This window comes from Lissotriton vulgaris, chromosome 12 (assembly GCF_964263255.1).
Source record: "Lissotriton vulgaris chromosome 12, aLisVul1.2, whole genome shotgun sequence".
Classification (NCBI taxonomy): Eukaryota; Metazoa; Chordata; class Amphibia; order Caudata; family Salamandridae; genus Lissotriton; species Lissotriton vulgaris.
This window is the reverse complement of record NC_141700.1, coordinates 679,436,091-679,454,530: the sequence shown is the minus strand read 5'-3', so window position 1 is coordinate 679,454,530 and position 18,440 is coordinate 679,436,091. Positions and strand designations below refer to the sequence as shown.

Below are 18,440 nucleotides of genomic sequence, written 5' to 3'. Positions count from 1 at the left end.
CCGCCATGCCTGGCTGGGAACATCTTGTTTTTGGGAGGATGTCCAGGCTAACCTCATGGACATTCCCTTTGATGGCTCCAGTCTCATTGGAGGCAAAGCGGTTACTGCCCTTGAGCGTTTCAAAGACTCACGGGCCACAGCTAAGTCTTTGGGCCTCACCACAACCCCTAGGGCCTCGTCCGTTTTTCGCTCCTTTCGTGTCTACGGAAGAGGCTTTCAACCACGCCAACCCTATTCCAGCAAGCGGGCCCCGCAAGTTAGGCAACCTCTGTGGGTCCGTGGACGCTGTTCACCCCGGCCCCATGGGCTTGGAACCAGAAATCGAGCCAAGCCAAGATCCCCTTCTCCAACGCAAAACCTTCCTAGTCCGATCCCCCAGGATCACTCTCACCGGTCAAGTATGCCATCATTTCCACCACTGGCGAAACATCACCTCCGACAAATGGGTATTGCAGATAGTCCAAAGGGGCTATTCCCTCCCCTTTGAGACTACCCCTCCAGCTATGCCTCCAGCGTACGATTGGCTGACGGAGGATCACCTTGCCTTACTCCGTGAGGAAGTCAACACTCTCTTGGCCAAGGGAGCTATAGAGTGGGTTCCCAGGCCAGAAGTAGACAGTGGTTATTATTCCTGCTACTTTCTGGTCCCAAAGAAGGATGGAGGCCTTCGTCCTATCCTAGACCTCAGAGCCCTCAATTACGTCCTCAAAAAGGAGAAGTTCAAGAAGCTCACCCTAGCTCAGGTCCTGTCTGCGTGGGAGACTGGATGGTAGCACTGGACTTGCAGGTTGCCTCTTTTCATATCCCCATCTTGCCTGCCCATCATTGCTATCCTATGGTTTACGGTGGGCCACGAGCACTTTAGATGTTCAGTGCTTCCCTTCGGCCTCACCAGCGCCCCTCCGGTGTCCACAAAGGTGATGGCAGTGGTCGCCGCCCATCTGCGGGGATCGGGGGTTCCAGTCCTCCCCTGTCTTGACAACTGATTGGTGAAAGTGGGCTAGCCTCAAACAGTTGTCTCCCACCTCCAGACTACAGTGAACCTCCTGCATTTGCTGGGGTTCACAATCAAAATGCCAAAGTCACACCTGAACCCCCTCTCAGGCGCTCCCTTTCATTGGAGCAGTTCTGGACATGATGCAGTTTTGGGCCTATTCTCCAGAACGACGACTCCAGGATATTCAGGCTATGATGATACCAATGTTTCAGCTTCTATCCAGGATTTTGGTGAGAATGACTGAGGCTGTTGGGCCTCATGGCCTCCTGCATCCTGTTAGTGACCCATGCATGGTGGCACATGCGGGTTCTGCAGTGGTGCCTGAAGTTCCAATGGGTACAGCATTGAGAACATCTCACCGACCTAGTTCCGATTCCAGAGGGCACTTTGAGAGACCTGCAGTGATGGCTAACAGACTGCGATTGGTTCAAGGGCAGTCCCCTCTCCCTTCCCCACCCTGATCTCACAGTAGTCATGGATGTGTCCCTTCTGGAATGGGGTGGCCATCTGGGGGAGGTAGAGATCAGAGTTGTCTGGTCTCCAGCGGAAACCAAGTTCCATATCAATCTGTTGGAGATTCGGGTGATGCGACTGGCACTGAAATCCTTTTTGACATCGATAAAGGGAAGGCTGGGTCAGGTGTTCATGGACAACACTACTGCCATGTGGTACTGCAACAAACCGGGTGGAGAGGGCTCGTGGACTCTGTCAAGAGGCCCTGTGTCTCTAGACATGGCTGGAACAGGGCATTTCTCTGGTAGTTCAACACCTGGCCAGTTCTCTGAAAACCAGGGTGGACGAGCTCAGCTAAAGGTGCCTTGCAGATCATGAGTGGCGTCTCCATCCGGAGGGGGCACAAGGTCTCTTTCAGCAGTGGGGATAGCCTTGGCTAGATCTGTTTGCCTCAGAAGGGAACTCACAATGTCAGTAGTTTTGTGTGTTGTAGTTTCCAAGGCGGATCTCACTCTACGACGCTTTTCACCGCGAGTAGAGCTCAGGCATTCTATATGCCTTTCTTCCCATACCACTCCTGCCCAAAGTGCTCAAGAAGCTCATGAGCAACAGGGTAAAAATTATTCTTATGACTCCTGACTAGGCATGGAGAGTTTGGTATCCCGTGCTTCGAGACATGAGCATTGATCCTCTGATCAGGTTGCCCCTTTTGGAGGATCTTCTGTTGCAGCAGCAAGGGAGGGTCCTCCACCCGAACCTGTCCACTCTCCGCCTCTTTGCGTGTTGAGTGAGCAGTGACAGTTGAAAGCTTTCAACCTTCCTTCCGAAGTCTGTGAGGTTATTTTGGCAGCCAGGTGTGTAGGAGAGTAGGATCTGATTACTATGGTTACCCCACTTTTTGCTGTGTTTCACTGGTTTATCGACTTTAGCCCTGCTAATCAGGACCCCAACCTAGCTGTTCTCTCTCTAAATTGATATCCTGTACATTAGGTACACACCAGATTGGTTACTGGGTTACCCTTGTGAGTCCCTAGTATATGGTACCTTAGGTACCAAGGGCATAGGTACCCTAGAGGCCTACCAGGGGCTGAAGCATGTATTATGCCACCCCTGGGAAGCCTTCCAAAATGGCACCACTGGTCTGCACTTACAGCCTGGGTCAGATGGTGTAAGCACCCCTTACTTGGATATAGTATACCTATATCTACCTTTTAAAACAGACACATATTAACCTATAAGTCACTCCTATGGCAGGCCTTGACAACCCTGAAGGCAGAGTGCTTGATTTTGTGTGAGAGGATGCCCTAGCATGAGCTGAGCCCCTCTGCAGCTTTTGGAAACCTGTCGTTATAGCTGTTCTGTGATATGGCCATACCTATATACTCTTAGTTGCATTATAATCCTCGCGGTTAATGCTAACTTTGATTTTACTTTATCAAAACATGTCGTGTTTGGGGTCAAACACTTTGGAATACTACCCCCCGCCAGTTCTGGGGCTAGCATACCACCCTTCTAGAGGGAGAAGACATGTACAGACTTACTTTCCCGGTAATAGTTTAAAAGAGCCCCAGCATCTCAAAATGGATGCTGCTGCCACAGACACAAGTCTGATCCCCTGCTGCTGGGCGAAACTCCGGCAAGGGAGGCCTGGACAATAGGTTTCCTATCCAGGGAGGTGGCAGCACCTCCCCAGACAGGCTTTAGTGTATTTGGGCAGGGTGGGTTGCATTAAGTGAATGCTTTTCAGACACTGCCTGGGGCACACAAGGTGTCCCAACCATTTCCCAGTTCAAACCGGTTCCTGGGGCACTCAGCCCCAGCTCTGGCGTGAAACTGGACAAAGGGGAAGGAGTGTAACCACCCCCTCCCCAGGTCCTCCCATAGGTGGGACCCTAGAGTTAGTCCAACCCCTAAACTTAGTATAAGTATAGGAACCCAGTCCCTAGGAATTTAGATTACCCTGGACAAAACTCTGAAGAAGAGATCTTGGACCTTCGACATTCCATATCGACTCGAAGACAGAAGAAATCTCCCTTGGGGTCAAGGAGTGACTCCCCTGTTCAAACTGGCACCAAAGAAGCATCTTGCCGGTCTGCATTTTCGAGGTTCCCGCCGAACACTGAAGAATCTGCGACACAGGATATGGACTTCCTGACATCTTCGAGGCAGAAATGAGTCCCGAGCAAAGCTGAGACCTGTAGCCATCACAAGAGACGTGGGACCGGAACTCCTGGACATCCAGCACATCTGCTAGTGCATTGACTTCCCGAGCTTTCCCGAAGTTGTGCATTGGGCTACTTGTAGTCCAAGTCCTGAGCATCTTTTGCAACGAAGATCACAAGCCTGCACTCCACGAGTGTTCCGTGGTCCCGCTTCTAACATTTATGCTCGAGGCGCCTTCGCGATCCCTGGTGCGTCGACTGGTGGGTTCCCACGAAGGTAACTCTTCTACTTCTTGGGCTTTCCTGGTTGCTCCAGACGTGCCCGGACTCCTTTCCAAAGGGTGAGTCCCTCAGACCTTGCTGGTCTGCACCGAAGTTGTCAATGTCAAATATACTTTTATTTGATTTTATTTAAAAAACCATAAAAGGGTGGGAAAACCACCACAGGTAAAAGATGCAGAAGTATACATTGATGTTATTATTAAAAAAGGTATAAAAAGGCAATATTTTAAAAAGAATTAACACATAAATAAGACTGTCAAGGGATTTCAAATCCAAATGTTCTAGCACTGCATGAGTTGGTTAGCAGGTTCTGCATTGTCAGTTCTTTTGCCACATTTTTAAAAAAGTTTATGGCTATTCAGGACTGTGGGACAGATGAGCCCCTAGGACAATGAATCACTGCCGCTCTGCAAGTTCTTATTTGTTCCTTCCTGAAAACCTCCCCAAGGCCCATTTTGCGCGTTTCTATTAGAGCGGGACAGATGCACCGAAGCCAATCTTTGCATCTTGTGTGGGTTGCTGTTGCCAAGGCTTGTTGGGTCCAATTGGATACCGATGCTGCAACCCTAGACATCCTTCGTGGGACTGCTTGAATCCAGCTCCTGGTTGAAGTTAACGCCTCCTGGTCCTCATGGCTGAAGAGTCAAGCTTCGCCTACTTCACTTGAAAGCACCCGACATTGGCTGGCATCTTCTCGTCGCCATCCTGGTCACTGGATAGTGACCCAGACTCTGTCTCCTCTGCTTTCAAGTTCTTCAGATCTCCGATCTACCCTTGGATCCATCTGAGCCCTTTTTTTTTTTTGCGGCCGCCCCCTACTAGAGTCTGGCCAGACTCATAAGGACCAGTACTTTTAATCTGCAATCCCATAGTCATGTAGCCAGTGTAGCACTCCGCAAGAGTGAGCACTGTAACATTTCACAACTCAGTTCCCCCCCAAACCCCTCCCACGCCTGCCCAACCCCAACGTGGCCATGGTACCATCCCTCCCACCTAAAAAGAAAACCCACCCAATCCCAAACAATAAAACACATCCCAGGTGGGATTCACGCAGGGGTGGATGTAGCTCGGACCACTATAAGGGTGCATAACCTCTAAGGTTTCAGCTCCTCGCCCCGCCAAGTAAAGATACTCACAGCTGTGGGATAGTATTGTAAAGCATATCTCAGCAGATCCCCAGGAGACAAAAAGACAACATGGACCACATCCCTAAACCTCCCTATGCTGCAAATAATGAGATCAGAAATACCAGGGAGCGCCACAGAAGAGCCCAGTCATAAAGGATCAAGTAGTCGCAACTACAACACAGCACAATCAAGTAACATAGCCCCAACCCCCCAACATCATCAAACTGTACTCAATAGTTCAGGTCTCCTTGACCGAGTCAATCCTGTTCATCCATGGGGCCACCCGCTGCCTCATCCAGGAGCTGTCATTCCACGTTGGGGCGCCTCTCCTTCATCCATTCCTTCAACACTTTTTGCAGGGTCTTTGGGTCCGTAAAGATTTGTGAATGCCCCAGCCGGTTGACCCTTAAATTTTCTGGGTATAACATGGCGTAGTCTGTCCCAATTTCCCGAAGTTGACGTTTCATGGAAGCAAACCAGCGCTGTGCCTCCTGAACCTTAACTGTAAAGTCCGGGAACAGTGAGATCGTCGACCCCCCAAATCTCAACGGTTGTTTCTCACGGGCCAGTTTAAAGGCAACATCCCGGTCCCTATAGTTTAGTAGTTTTGCTATAATCGGCCTAGGGGAAGCCCCAGGAGCTGGCCTTGGGCCAAGGGAGCCGAGCGCCCTTTCCACCACAAACACATTTGAAAATGAGGAGTCACCCAGTAATGTTTTTAGAAGCTTTTCTGTGAAGAATTCCATATTGCCCGTGGAGGTGGATTCTGGCAGGCCCGTGATGCGCAGATTGCAGCACCGGGAACGGGCCACCGGGTCCTCCGTTTTATCCTGCAAGACCTAGAGCACTCTGCCCAGCTGCTTATGTTCAGTGTCAAGGGCAGTTTGTGCCTCCTCCGCCTCAGTGTGTCTACGCTCTGACATATCAAGCTGTTCCGCGAGTTTGTCCAGTCTTTCAGCCATGCGGTCCATCCTATATGTGAGGGCATCCATCTTGGTGCCTAGGATATACCACCCTGGAGATTCTTCTCCATTGTCAAAAATAGGCCGCGAATGTCTTGTTGCTGTTCGTCTAAGACCCGTTCCTGTTCTTCAACTTCTACCCCCACGACAGTTTCACCAGACTTGGAACACTTTGGGTCAAAGGACAGTTTGGTTTGTGTTCTGTCCACTCTCCCCATATTGGCTTCACCCAAGAGTCACCACTCGTGTGGACCGCAGCGAGGCGCTATGCTCAGCCCAGCTACCTCAATCACCGGGAGAGTCGCGAAGACGTCCGTTCCAGTCCAGAAGTGGCCACAGCTACAGAGGAATGGAGCCACCGCCCATCAAATCCACCGCAAATATCAAAAGAAAGGCAGCGGCCCCCTAGCCCCACAGCGTGCTCTCAACCGATAAGTCCCCCGCACTGATGTCCGCACTGTCCCAGCGGAAGCACACGTGGGAGCTTCAGATAGCTGTCATCTCCCACTAGCCCTCAGTCAGTGCCTGTAAGTGGCCAGCTCGTCGTATGGATGACCAAGGCCCTCCCCTCCGGCAGGATATGAGTCGCAATCACCGATCACACTGAGCACTCTCCACTCGGCCTACCCATGGCCGGATCATCGCAGTCCGCAAAAGTCCGTGGGTGGGTGTGCACGGCAGCCGCCTCCTCACCAAGCATGTGCTAAGGTAACAAGCCAGTGCGTTTTGAAGGACAGGGCCCAGGGCAGCACGCAGTCCCTGGCAGAGGGGCCACAGGAGCCAGCTGTACCAGCAGACAGGGTGGCATCGTGATCAGCAATGCACTGTGGCTATAGTCAGCAGGGCCTCCCCCAGCAAGACCCAACCCCCCCTTGTGGCACACTTAACACCATAGTCCCCATCGTGCCATTAGAGCTAAGCCTCTCTCTCACCAGCACACCAGGCCTCACGGTGTCCCCATTCCAAGCTGTCGCTCCCCACAGGCAGTCAGTCTCATCGCCACCTACCACCAGGGCCTCGGGGGCAGGCAGTCCCAGTTAGGAGCGCTGATGGTGCAGTGTTGCCAGGCTGGCCCCACCTCGCAAGGCCGATCTTCGTCCGTGCGTTGCAGACGGCAAATAAACCAGGCAAGAGAAGGGGGGAGGGGCGGAAGCGCTCCACCCGCCAGGTCATAGATCAAAGGAGGGGAACCCAGCAGGGACCCTCCCTTCGTGCGCCAAGGCCTCCGAGCCCAATAATCCAGCGTCTACTCCGGGGGGCCAGAGGCAACAAGGGAAGCGCAGTCCAAACTCACCTCCAGACGCTGGGTACGCTCTTGGAGCATGGCAGCTCCGAAGCACCTCCAGGCCGCCGGGATAAGCTCCAGTAGTCAGTCTAGTAACCCCAGGCGGGGGCAGCAAACCTCTCCGCCTACGCCGAGGCTAGGCCACCGCTCCACGGGATGCACAGCGCGGCGGACGCGAGGGACAGTCGTCACCCCCTCAGCCGAGGAGTGGGGATGAGCTCATCGAGACTCAGCAGGCTCGCGCTAAAGGCCAAGATTGCTCCAGCTCCACAGGGGGCGTATCTACGCCCACGAGGCAGGTAGGTGAGTCGCTCTTTTTGTGTGCTGCTCCCCGGGACCTCAGGGGTTCTTGAGGGACCAAGTAGCGTGGAGAGAGTAGTTACAGCTGCAGGATAAATGTGCGGATAGTCGGCGGACTCTCGAGCTCTCGGCTTAAGCGGCCATCTTGGTCGGAGCTAGCTCCGCCTCATCCATCCGGACACTTTTCTCCTGGGTGCCTGCAGCGCTTCTTTGCAGCTCTCCATAGGAATCAACGAAGCCCGACACGAAAAGACACCTATGCACCCGGCTTCCCTGGGTGAGGTAACACGAGTACTTCAGTGCTTCCGTGGGTCTTGACTCTCGAAGTGTCCAGTACTGAAGGGGTTCCCTCGTAGTCCACTCCTAATCTTTAACTAATCCTAATCTTTAACTTTGTAACTTTAACTTTCGCCATAAAAGTCAATGATGATCTGCAGCTGTGTTTAGACACTGCATGCGTCCCCCGTGGGTCTCCTGCATCCCTACCTTGGGTGGTTACCTAGTTGCCCCAGTGGTTCTCCAGGCCCTAGGCCTTGTCTGCATGTTCACAGCGGTACTCATACCACTTTCTTAGTATATGGTTTGTGAGGCCGTTGGGCAAAACGTATACTGTGCTATTTACTGTGTGCTACTTAAGTTTGTGTATTGTACTTTTGCCTCTAGCCTCATAAATTGACTAGAGGGGTTGTGTTTAGAATAAATACATATATATTTGGTATACACCTGGTATGGTGCCCTTTCATTGGGTCATTCAAGAGATTATAGACTGGTAAAACAAGCTGCTTTACATTCCTTCAAAGCAATACCAAAGGGGATGATGGACGGAGCGCTTGAGCAAATCAAACACTCACACCCAGGCAACTGATCTGGGTTTAATCCATCATCATTCTTTAGCTCACTCCACCACCCCAGTTCAGACATGGCCATATGCAAATCAGTCTGACCCTATGCCTCATGGGAACAGTCCAGCATGAACAGTCTTTAAACCCGCCATCAGTAAGGGTCGTTTGGACTGGTGCAAGGTGCCCACTAGAATAGTGGACAGCATATGCCAGGCCAACTTCTCACAAGGTGTCCCTCCACAAAATTGATATAAGCCTGGTGATGGAATACATTTTGTAAAAATTGTACAGACTGGTCTATTGACCCTCTATCTGCATCTTTATCTGATGTCATCCTGTTTATACTTTCCTTGGCCTGGTGGGGCTCTGCTCTGTGCAGCTTAAAGGGCTATCTTTTGGCTCTTTCCTCTTTTCTTCGGCTGGCTGATCAGCCTTCTCTTTTCAAATTACCTCTGGTGCAGAGATTCTTGAAGGGGTTAACACACCTCTTTCCCGCTTTCACCTTCACCCTTTATTATGCCACAGTGTGACCTTAATTTAGTTCTCTCCTTTCTGATGTGCTCGCCGTTTGAGCCGCTGCACAACTGCCCTCTACGGCTGCTCACCATCAAAACAACCTTCTTAGAGGCAATAACATCTACCAGAAGGGTGAGCGAAATGCAGGCACTGTCATCACAGCATACTTACCTGACAGTCTTCCTGGATAAAGTGGTGCTCCGCACAAGGGCATTCTTTCTCCCTAAGGTGGTGACACCCTTTCACATGAGACAGTTGGTTACTCTTCCCTCCTTCTATGCACCACCGCACTCTTCCAAGGAAAAGGAGAGTCTCCATCGTCTGGACATAAAAAGAGTGTTATTGTTCTGTCTCGAACGAACCAGCGTGGTGTCCTTGTTTCTAATATCTGCCGAACGGCCACGTGGGCATTTTTGCACATGTTCATCAGACACTACTGCTTTGATTCCCAGGTTCACAGAGATGGCCTGTCTGGTCACTCTGTTTTGCAGTATTTTCTGGTCTAAACCTTTCCACAGTCCCTCTTCCAGGGATGGTATCTGCTCAAAGTAAGGAATCTGCGGCTAGATGTCTCTATCAGATGGACAAGTTACTTACCTTCGGTAACGCCTAATCTGGTAGAGACATAATCTAGCCCCAGATTCCTTACCGACCCACTCATCCTCCCGCACTGCAGAATTGTTTTTAGTGTCAGTGATGTTCACCTTCAGGGTCCTGCCTGTTCATTTTTTAACACATCACGGCCAGTTACTTCATGGCTTTGTGCTTCTTGTGTGGAAAGTGGTAAGAAAAACTGTGCCAAGTGGTAAGAAAAACTGTGCCAGCGCACTGGAGTGGCGGTTATATTGACGATGCAGATGTCACGATGACGAACACGACGTCATCCAGAGTTGACCGATGACACCTACCGGCACGCAAGGGTACTGCTGAGAAAAATCTTCTGGATCCTGACTGACGCCTGGAAGTTCAAAGGTAAGGAATCTGCAGCTAGATCATGTGTCTACCAGATAAGGCATTACCGAAGGTAAGTAACTTGTCCTACAGAGTCAATAGATTTTGCAAAAGTGAAACCTATATGCTTTGTCAATGCTTGTTCAACTGTCTCTGCTAGGTATTTCACAGAATGTCTGATGTTATTGACAAATTAGCAATCTTACTGTATCTTTTTTTTAAGAAGTTTTATATAGTGCGCACTTGTACCCCAGACAGAGCGCAGCACATGTGAACTTCCTTATTTGTTTAGTTTGTGGCCAGCTCTTACGTACTTTATTTTTTTCTCGGTTCACAAAGTTGAAGCAAATGTGCATTCGCTTAGGCTTGACAAGGACAAAAAAAATATTTACCCATCTCTACTTCTGCGTTGTCCCTCCACACTGTAGAATTGGTCACTGAAGTCCAATCCACATTAATGTGCTTTGCTTCATTTCCATCCAGCTTATCTTTCCCTGTAGCGAATATTCCAGAAAGCAGAAGCTTTTTATTTTGTAAACTGAAATATTTCAGTACTCTGCCCAGTGCCTGCTACGTGTTCCCCTTAATGGAAATCTCGCTTTAATTACTGCGCTGCCATCTTGTTTAATGCCGGCTGATTTCTCTTTCTGTGTAGCTGGAAAATCTCTCATACAGAAAACCCTCGAGGCGTTTCATGACGAGGGAAAACACATTTTCCTTGGTTCATTTGAACAACATTTCTAAAATAAAAAAAAAAAGCAATAGCTACTCTTAGATGAAATAAAACGGTCCTGCTGAGTTACAGATGGACACACACGGCTCCATCAAAAAGTGAGAAAATTACCAAATTGCTTTCTGTCGTGAGAGGAGTAGCTACCTGCTCCTGTTCGTCCGAGTGTTATCTCAAAGCCTGCAGCCAACAGCCTTTGTTCCGATAACGCTTGCTTTGAGATTTGCCGCTCAGAAAGCCATAACATTTGAAGTTTCTTAGGAAGCGATGCATTGAGAAACGCGATAGAAATAATCGGCATGTCCAGCCATTGGAACCGGACCCAAATGACTGGCCCTGCTCGCTAAATTCCCTCATTGGCATGCTGTGTGCGCGCGCGTGCGTGCGTCCGTCCGTCAGCACGGCATACATACTGTTATTTCTTTGAGCGTTGACGCAAGAATCTAACGTAACCCAGGCCCTGCCATTTTTTTTTTGCAGACCCCGATGTTGAACAAGCATCTCCAGTCACTGATGGACGGACTGACGGCCAAGGTTTTCCGAACGTACAACGCCTCGATTACCCTGCAGGAGCAGCTGAAGCAGCTAACTGACCGTACGTCCGTAAGATTTTATAGAATATAGAGTATATCCAGTCATATCCCTTCCCTATGTATATAGAGATAACTCTAATCACTGGTATATGCGGTTGACCTTTGTATTATCTACCATTCCTATGTGACTCTTAGAGTATATCCATTTGTATCTCCTCCTTGTGTGACTTTACATCTTGTACATTTGCAATTTTTTCTGTTTGTATCCTTTATGTAACGCATGTAATCCTAAATCCTTATGTTTCTCAACTGGTTCTTATGTAAAGCGCTCTGGCACCTTCGGGTAAAGATTACGCTATATAAAATCGCATAAATAAATATAATTTTCCGATATGGTGACCGTGCAGGGTAAATGCAGATAGGCAGGGGCGTGGCTTCAGGAGGGTGTTTTGGATGTTTTACTCAACTAATAAATGCGTTTTCTGATCAATAGTTGGGTGCAGGTGCTTTCAGTTGGGCATGGTGAGGTGTCTGTCGGATTTCACAAGGAATTTTTACATACACAGACTAAATAAAAAATACTCCCTCTGTTTTGAAAGTCTTAAACTTTTATTTTACAAAATATTATGTTTTCTCTCACTTAGTACCCCTACAAACCCACATTTTGCTCGCCTTCCACCGTCCCTTCAGCCCCAATCATGCACCCTGCTTGCACATAATGTACTTTAACATTATGTGCAGCCTGACTGTTGGAACATCTGACGGTCAAACCACCCCGCCCCCCAAATCTTACGGACTATGCTACGCCCCTGCAGATGGGTTAACAAACTGGACTTTTCCCAGTAGGTCAGAGCCGTAGATGGATTGAACTGATTCCATCTCAGGCCTACAACTATTTTCAAAGGGCACGAACATAGAAGCGGACGGATAATACACGTACCTCTATCGCTGACAGGTCTAAAGCTGAGGCAGAAGTGCTTATCTAGAGTCAGTCTTGTGGCACGTAGGCAGGGAAACTGTGTCAAGCAGAAAGTTTCTTACTGAGCAACATTTTCTGCTTGAGCCAGTCTCCTGCGACCCAAAAAACAAGACCTGAAATTACATAATACAGTTGCAGTATTTCGTGAGCGTATTTAGTTTTGCATTGGCTTAAAAAGGACTGACTTTTAGTGCAGGGTAACTTGGCAGTTAGATGGTCTCTATTTGGATGGAGAAGGGAAAGAATGGGGGGGGGCAGAGATCACCTTTCACCTGCACATTATAGGTAACGAAAGTCAATGAAAGCCAGCATAGTCAAACTGATACAATAGTTTGTTTTTTTAATCAAAACTACTGTACACTTCTCATCAAAAAGGTAGATATACATATGGACCTTGGTTAAATAAGAAGTTCTTAGATTTTGAAAGTTTACTTGCATGGAAATTTGCATATTTCTGTATCTACAGCTGTTTGTGTAAATTACATCTCTCCACCGTATGCTTTAGCTGTCCTGTTGTGCCACCAGCCTCCTTCATCACTAACCCTAGTCGTATTTCGCGGAGTAGCGCTATGCATAGCTACGCAAAGAGCACTACGCACGCTACACGAACTGCGTAGTGGGATAAGGAAAATGCGGTTTGCACTGATTGCACAGTGCCAGAGGCTTGTCCACACTCTGCAATCATTGCTAATGGCATCTTGCACAGTACAAGCGGTCGTTTTCTGCTGCTCGAGTAGATTTGTACTTGAGTAGCAGCTTTCTCAACGCGGACTGGTATTTTCTTATTGCGAGCGGTGTGAGCATACACGACCATTCGCAATGAGAAACCTGACCTTCCGTGTTGAGAATCTCGCCGAGAGGTTTATTTTCCACGCTTGCCAATGGCAACTCGATGTTGCTGATCGCGGACGAGGAAAAAGTCTCGTCGGGATGGTAATTTTGCTTGTGGTAGCCAACTTGACGTTGAGGAACGCGAGCGAGCAGAAATTGCCCGCTACGCTGTGTTTTTGAACTGTGCTACATGCAATTCGCGTAGCGCGTAGTTGTGCAAACTACGCACACACCGCTAGCGTGGTGTTCTGCCCAGGGTTATTCATCACTCCACCCCCTCTCCAACACAGTTTCATATTGGTGCCATCCCTGCATGCTGATTCGTATTCCGTGGAATTTGGGGATGCTGGGGACACAGCCCAGTTTACATTGCGCCAGGAGGCACTCGCTGCACCTGCTGCCTGCGCTCTAAATCGCTTCTGCATCCCGCAGAGCAGGATGATTTTGTGGTGTTTGTGGCAGCAGAGGGACTCCATTGCCAGCCAGCTTCACAACCGGAGGCCCTCACTGCATGTGCTGCACCCTGCGGCCTGTGCGCTTGAGCACCACCAGACTCCCGCAGCGTGGGACTATTCAATGATGTTTGGGACAGCGGGGGGGGGCTCCATTGCTTAGCCAGTATCGTGCCTGGAGACACTTACTGACCCTGCTGCACCCACTGCCTGCACTCCTGAGTGCTGCTGCACTCCAGCTATCCAAGGGCGGGCCTGTCTACACCTGATGCAGCCAAATGTGGCTGTGGCACCCCGTAACAACTCCCTTCAAATTGGGGTGAGTGTTTACTGTCTTAACTCCTCACAATAACAGGAAGGGTAACTATCCAATGTTTCCACCTCTTCGTCTGCACGCCCTATGATGTATCTTGTGAGCCGTCATATGGCAGTGAATAGGATCATTTCTCTGCACTATCTTCCTGACCAAACAGTCCGATGCAACGTTGTTGCTACGAATGTTGTAGGGGCCCTTAGTAATACATTGTTATGGGTTATAGAGTCCAGCTGTAACTGGTTAAAGAGTTATGGGTAAAAGGAAAGGAGTAGTGGGTCCTACAGTTGCAACCCCCACATAAAACCACCTCAGTTGATTGTATTTTGCAGATGGCGATGGGGTAATCTTAACAGAGATCGAATTATTGGAGAGGAGACTGTCTTTAGGCTCTGGCCCTGGTTCTTATACACCGCCATCCCTCAATCAATATGAAGCAAGACTTTCTACTAATATTTACAACACAGCTACAATCGACTTGGACAGCGGCTATTCGCGATCACTAGGGTTACCTCCTGACAGATCCCCCTCTGAGGTGAGCCACAAAGAGTGTTACATAACACCTATATTTGCCAAGAGGAAGAAAAGAGCGCCCCGGAGTAGTCACTGAGGGTGGTATTCAAGTTGACTTCTCATTGATTCCCTCTCCCCTGAAGCAGTCCTCACAAAAGGCGTTGAGTGCAGATTCACAGCTAAGCATGGGCGAATTTTGCGGATCTCGTGTTCGCGGATTTTGCGGATTTGCGAACTCGCAATCCGCAAAATCCGCGAATTCTCGCGAATTTGCGGATTTTTTTTTTATGTTCGCACGGGTTTCTGCAAGTTCGCGAGGGTTTTGTACAATTTCGCAAATTGCGAAATTGTACAAAACGCGTGCGAACTTGCAGCAACCCGTGCGAACACAATAATATGAAGAGAAAGAAGCTCCTGGTCACAGGAACAGCACGGGGATTGCGCTCATGAAAGTCAAGGATGCAAAGGCCTCTACCCAGCATCACAGCTGACTTTCCACGGTAGATTTGGGAAGAGGCACACCTGTCCAGCCTCGAAGACGCTCATGATTGTTTTTGGGCTAATGAATGAGTCACTGAATTTGAGCATCAACTAGTTCGAGCGACCATGTGTGTTACTATGCAATCGCCCCGAAGGGCGCAGGGGTCCCTTGAGTGAGCTGTCCATCATAGTGGGTGAATGGCGGGAAGACGGTGCAAACCGCGAGTGTGTGCGCGGGGCCAAACGTGCGGGGCTTCCATGCGAGTTCACATGCCTCTTGTGTGCATAAAAGGTCAGAGAAAGATCAGTTCAGCAGATGAAGAGAAAAAGCTCCACAGGAAGGGTCACAGGAAGGGCATTTGTAAATATTTTAGGATGGCGCCGGCAAGCTGCCAGCGCCATCCTAAAATACTTACTAAATTAGCTTCAACAGGAAGCTCTAATAGATAAAATAAAGCAGTTGCGAGCACCTGCTTTATTTTATCTATTAGAGCTTCCTATTGAAGCTAACTTAGTAACTATTTTAGGATGGCGCTGGCAGCTTGCCGGCGCCATCCTAAAATAGTTACAAGCAACAGGGCAGGCTTGAACTTTTGCCCCCGGAAAAATCCGCCGCTCGCGGATTTGCGGATTTGCGGTAAATTCGCGGGAGTTTGCGGATTGCGAATTTACCGAAAATCCGCGAGCGGAACGGATTTTCCGCCCATGCCTATTCACAGCCCCCTTGGATGGTATGGACTGTGACAGAACTTCTGGCTAGTTTTAAGGATGCTTTGTACACAGAACTCTCCCCCATTCTGGAGCGCTTTTATCACTGGAAAAAGACTTGAGGATACCATTAAACTACCATCTTCTAGCCAGCAGGCTGCACTGCCTGCGGATCCGTGTGGAGTGGGGAGCATCACCAACATAGGTGCTACTTCAACTGTTACCAGCTATGAGTTACCGATTGTTAGTGCAGCCCTATTTGACAGTGCAGGGCCCACTAGTTCACACCCGCCACGCACTGAAACTCCCATGCCAGAACGTCAACAATCTAATAAGAAACCTGAGAGGGTACCAATGCGACACCACACTGATGGCCTTCCCACCACAGCAGCAAGTTTGGAACATTGAAGCTCTGATCCAGATGTTTCTTGTGAGAGCTACTATTCCATTGACCGTACTGAAGTTGCTTCGTCTTTTTTATCATGCTTTCTTCTGGTGCTGCATGCTCATTGGAATTTGCTGGCTCTTAAACTTAAATGTGCTGTGAACCTAGCATTGGGGATGCTGCACAGATAAGATATGCAGTCCTGGCAAAGTGACCGTAGACCTTCAGTGGTGGATGATGAAAGCCAGTTGATGTGCGCTATACCTTTCCCTCTAACCCTTCGAGAGATCACAGTGGTGGTGGATACATCTACTTAAGTTTCAGGAGATCACCTGGAAGAGATGGTCAGAGGCCTACAGCCTCTGGTGGAGCAGCACTGTCATAGTAATCTTCTTTAGCTGCAGACTATTCTGATATCCTTGTAGGCCTTTCTGCCTTCATCAGAGGGCAAGCTTGGTGATGTATTCCATCATGTGGTAGGATTTTGGCCTCATGTATCCCACCATTGCCTCTGTCCAACAGGACTAAGCACAGTTGGTTCTGGTGGCCCAAAATTTGGCTCAAAGCATTAGGCACTCCAAACTAATGGCCCTAAGCATCCTCCCTACACTTAGACACCTTTTTCAGGAGGATCTGCTATCCCAAGAAGAGTGCAGATCATTCCACCCAAAACATTTACCTACATCACCTTGCTTGGAGGTTCTACCAGAGGTAGGGCCAGTCTGGCTGCCTGTCGATCTTCCACCAAGTCAGTTTACTTACAGAGTAGGACAAAATATGTCACCTGGTGTGAGAAAAAGGCGGTTTACCCTTTAAAGGCTAAACTCTCTGCTGCTCTTCTGTTCCTTTTATCTTTGTCCTTGCAAGGCGTTACTGTGGGCTCAGTTAAATGCTTATCAGCTCTTCCGGACTTTGTTTGCCTGATCAGCCTTATTATTCATACCAACCTGTAATTAGTTTCTTGAAAGGGCTTTCATGTGTTTTCCCCTGCTGCCATTATGTGTCAGTGACACAGTAAATTTGTCTTAACATTTGTCATAGCTACTTCTGTCAAGCAACTTCACAGCTGCACTTTTAGGCCCTTGACCCTGAAGGCTATTTCTCATTGTTATCACTTCTGCAATTTGTCACTGAGCTGTTGCCTTGCCAGTTCTGCTTCAATACACTCCAGTTTTCTCTGACAAGCTGGGGCTTAGGACCCGTGCAATTTCTTTCTGAAAAGCTGATCAAATTCCTCCTAGGAGTTGAAGTGACTACATTGTTGGATTCATGATTGGCTTTTAGTTCCCATATTGAAAAGACTAAGGAGAGCCATGGATAATCCGCTGTCTGATTTACTGTGATGGATTGCCCTTTCCATCAAACTGTTATGCCTTTTCCTTGGATGGATCTCCGGAGTGCCAGGGAGCTCCTTCCACCACAGTAAAAGTCAAGGCTACTCACGGACTGCTGGAGGCACAAACATCCTTATGATAGGCAATACACTTACTACTCAGCTGCCCACGATTGTCTCTCCCGGATAGATTACATCCTGATGTCAGGGGATGGGCTGCAGGGCATTGAGGAGATAGACGTCCGTCCTAGAGGAATATCTGACCACTCTTCATTGTGACTCACCTTGTGGTTCTTGGCGAAGGTTTTGCATTGAACACTTGGGTTTCATCTTGTAAATAGCAGCCATGTTATTCGTTGCCCTTACAGTAGGCTCTCCCCATGGCAGAGTAAGCATTTAAAGGACATAACCTTAGCATGGGTTTGTGCTGACTTCTGCATGACCTGACGACAGCTGACCCTGTTGCTCGAGGCTAACCTCCCAAGCCAGTTCCTTGTTCAGCAGCTGGCGCAATAAAGTTCAAAGAGCAGGACATGTCCGACCTTTAATGGCACCATTCCCACCACTTATATCTCCGTCCCATCTGTTGCTGCCTTTCCTTTAAAGACATGTTCATCGATCTGGTTGAAGGTTTTATGGTGGGTTTGTCCGGCCCGATGGAACAGGAAACCAAGCATGTGTGCAATTCTTTTCTTAGCCTGGACTTATCCTGAAAGTGGTGCTTTGTGTGCACGTCCTGGGAGTGACTAATAATAATAAGGAATGTGTGTGCCTAGAGCACAATTTTCTGTATAAAAGGCCTGTGTGAAGGCCATGCAGGCAGACTCTCTCATCCAGTTGCTTTAAGCGTGGCTGGGCGACGGAGCCTCACAATTAATGATAATAAAGATGTCTTTTCATATTTCAGATTCTGTGTTGATTTCTTTGCCACTCTTGAATGGACTACTTATTGGTAAGACCCCTGAGAAGGAGTATTGTAAATATTTGGTTCTTCAACCTACACGAACCACCGCCCACATAGAAGCCGAATTTTCCCAATCCATGCGAGCTACCTGCTGGTCCCCTCTCTAATGAAAGGTTTAAATAAGGCCACCGAACAATATTTCCAGGAGAACTCTGGGTCGGTGAATTCACACAGTACCCTATGGGAGGCTTACAAAACAGTCCTACGCGGACAGGCCATAGCCTCCGTTGCTGACCATAAGCGAACACAACGACGGGAACTTGGCGCTTTGGAAGATGCGCTTCACACTGCGATCCGAGAGCAGGAGACTCGACCGTCTCTCGGGGCTACGCAGGCTGTCCG

The 18,440-nt window shown here is 49.0% G+C and overlaps 1 protein-coding gene across 1 annotated transcript in view; it reads left to right on the top strand.

Annotated features, from left to right (window-relative positions):
- Positions 1 to 18,440, top strand: part of LOC147677998 (DNA topoisomerase I, mitochondrial-like) — a 1,183,590-nt gene that overhangs the window by 1,092,156 nt on the left and 72,994 nt on the right. The window contains exon 23 of the mRNA XM_086945880.1: positions 11,088 to 11,202. Coding sequence (XP_086802006.1) covers positions 11,088 to 11,202 — 115 coding nt within the window. The remainder of the gene's footprint in view (positions 1 to 11,087; positions 11,203 to 18,440) is intronic.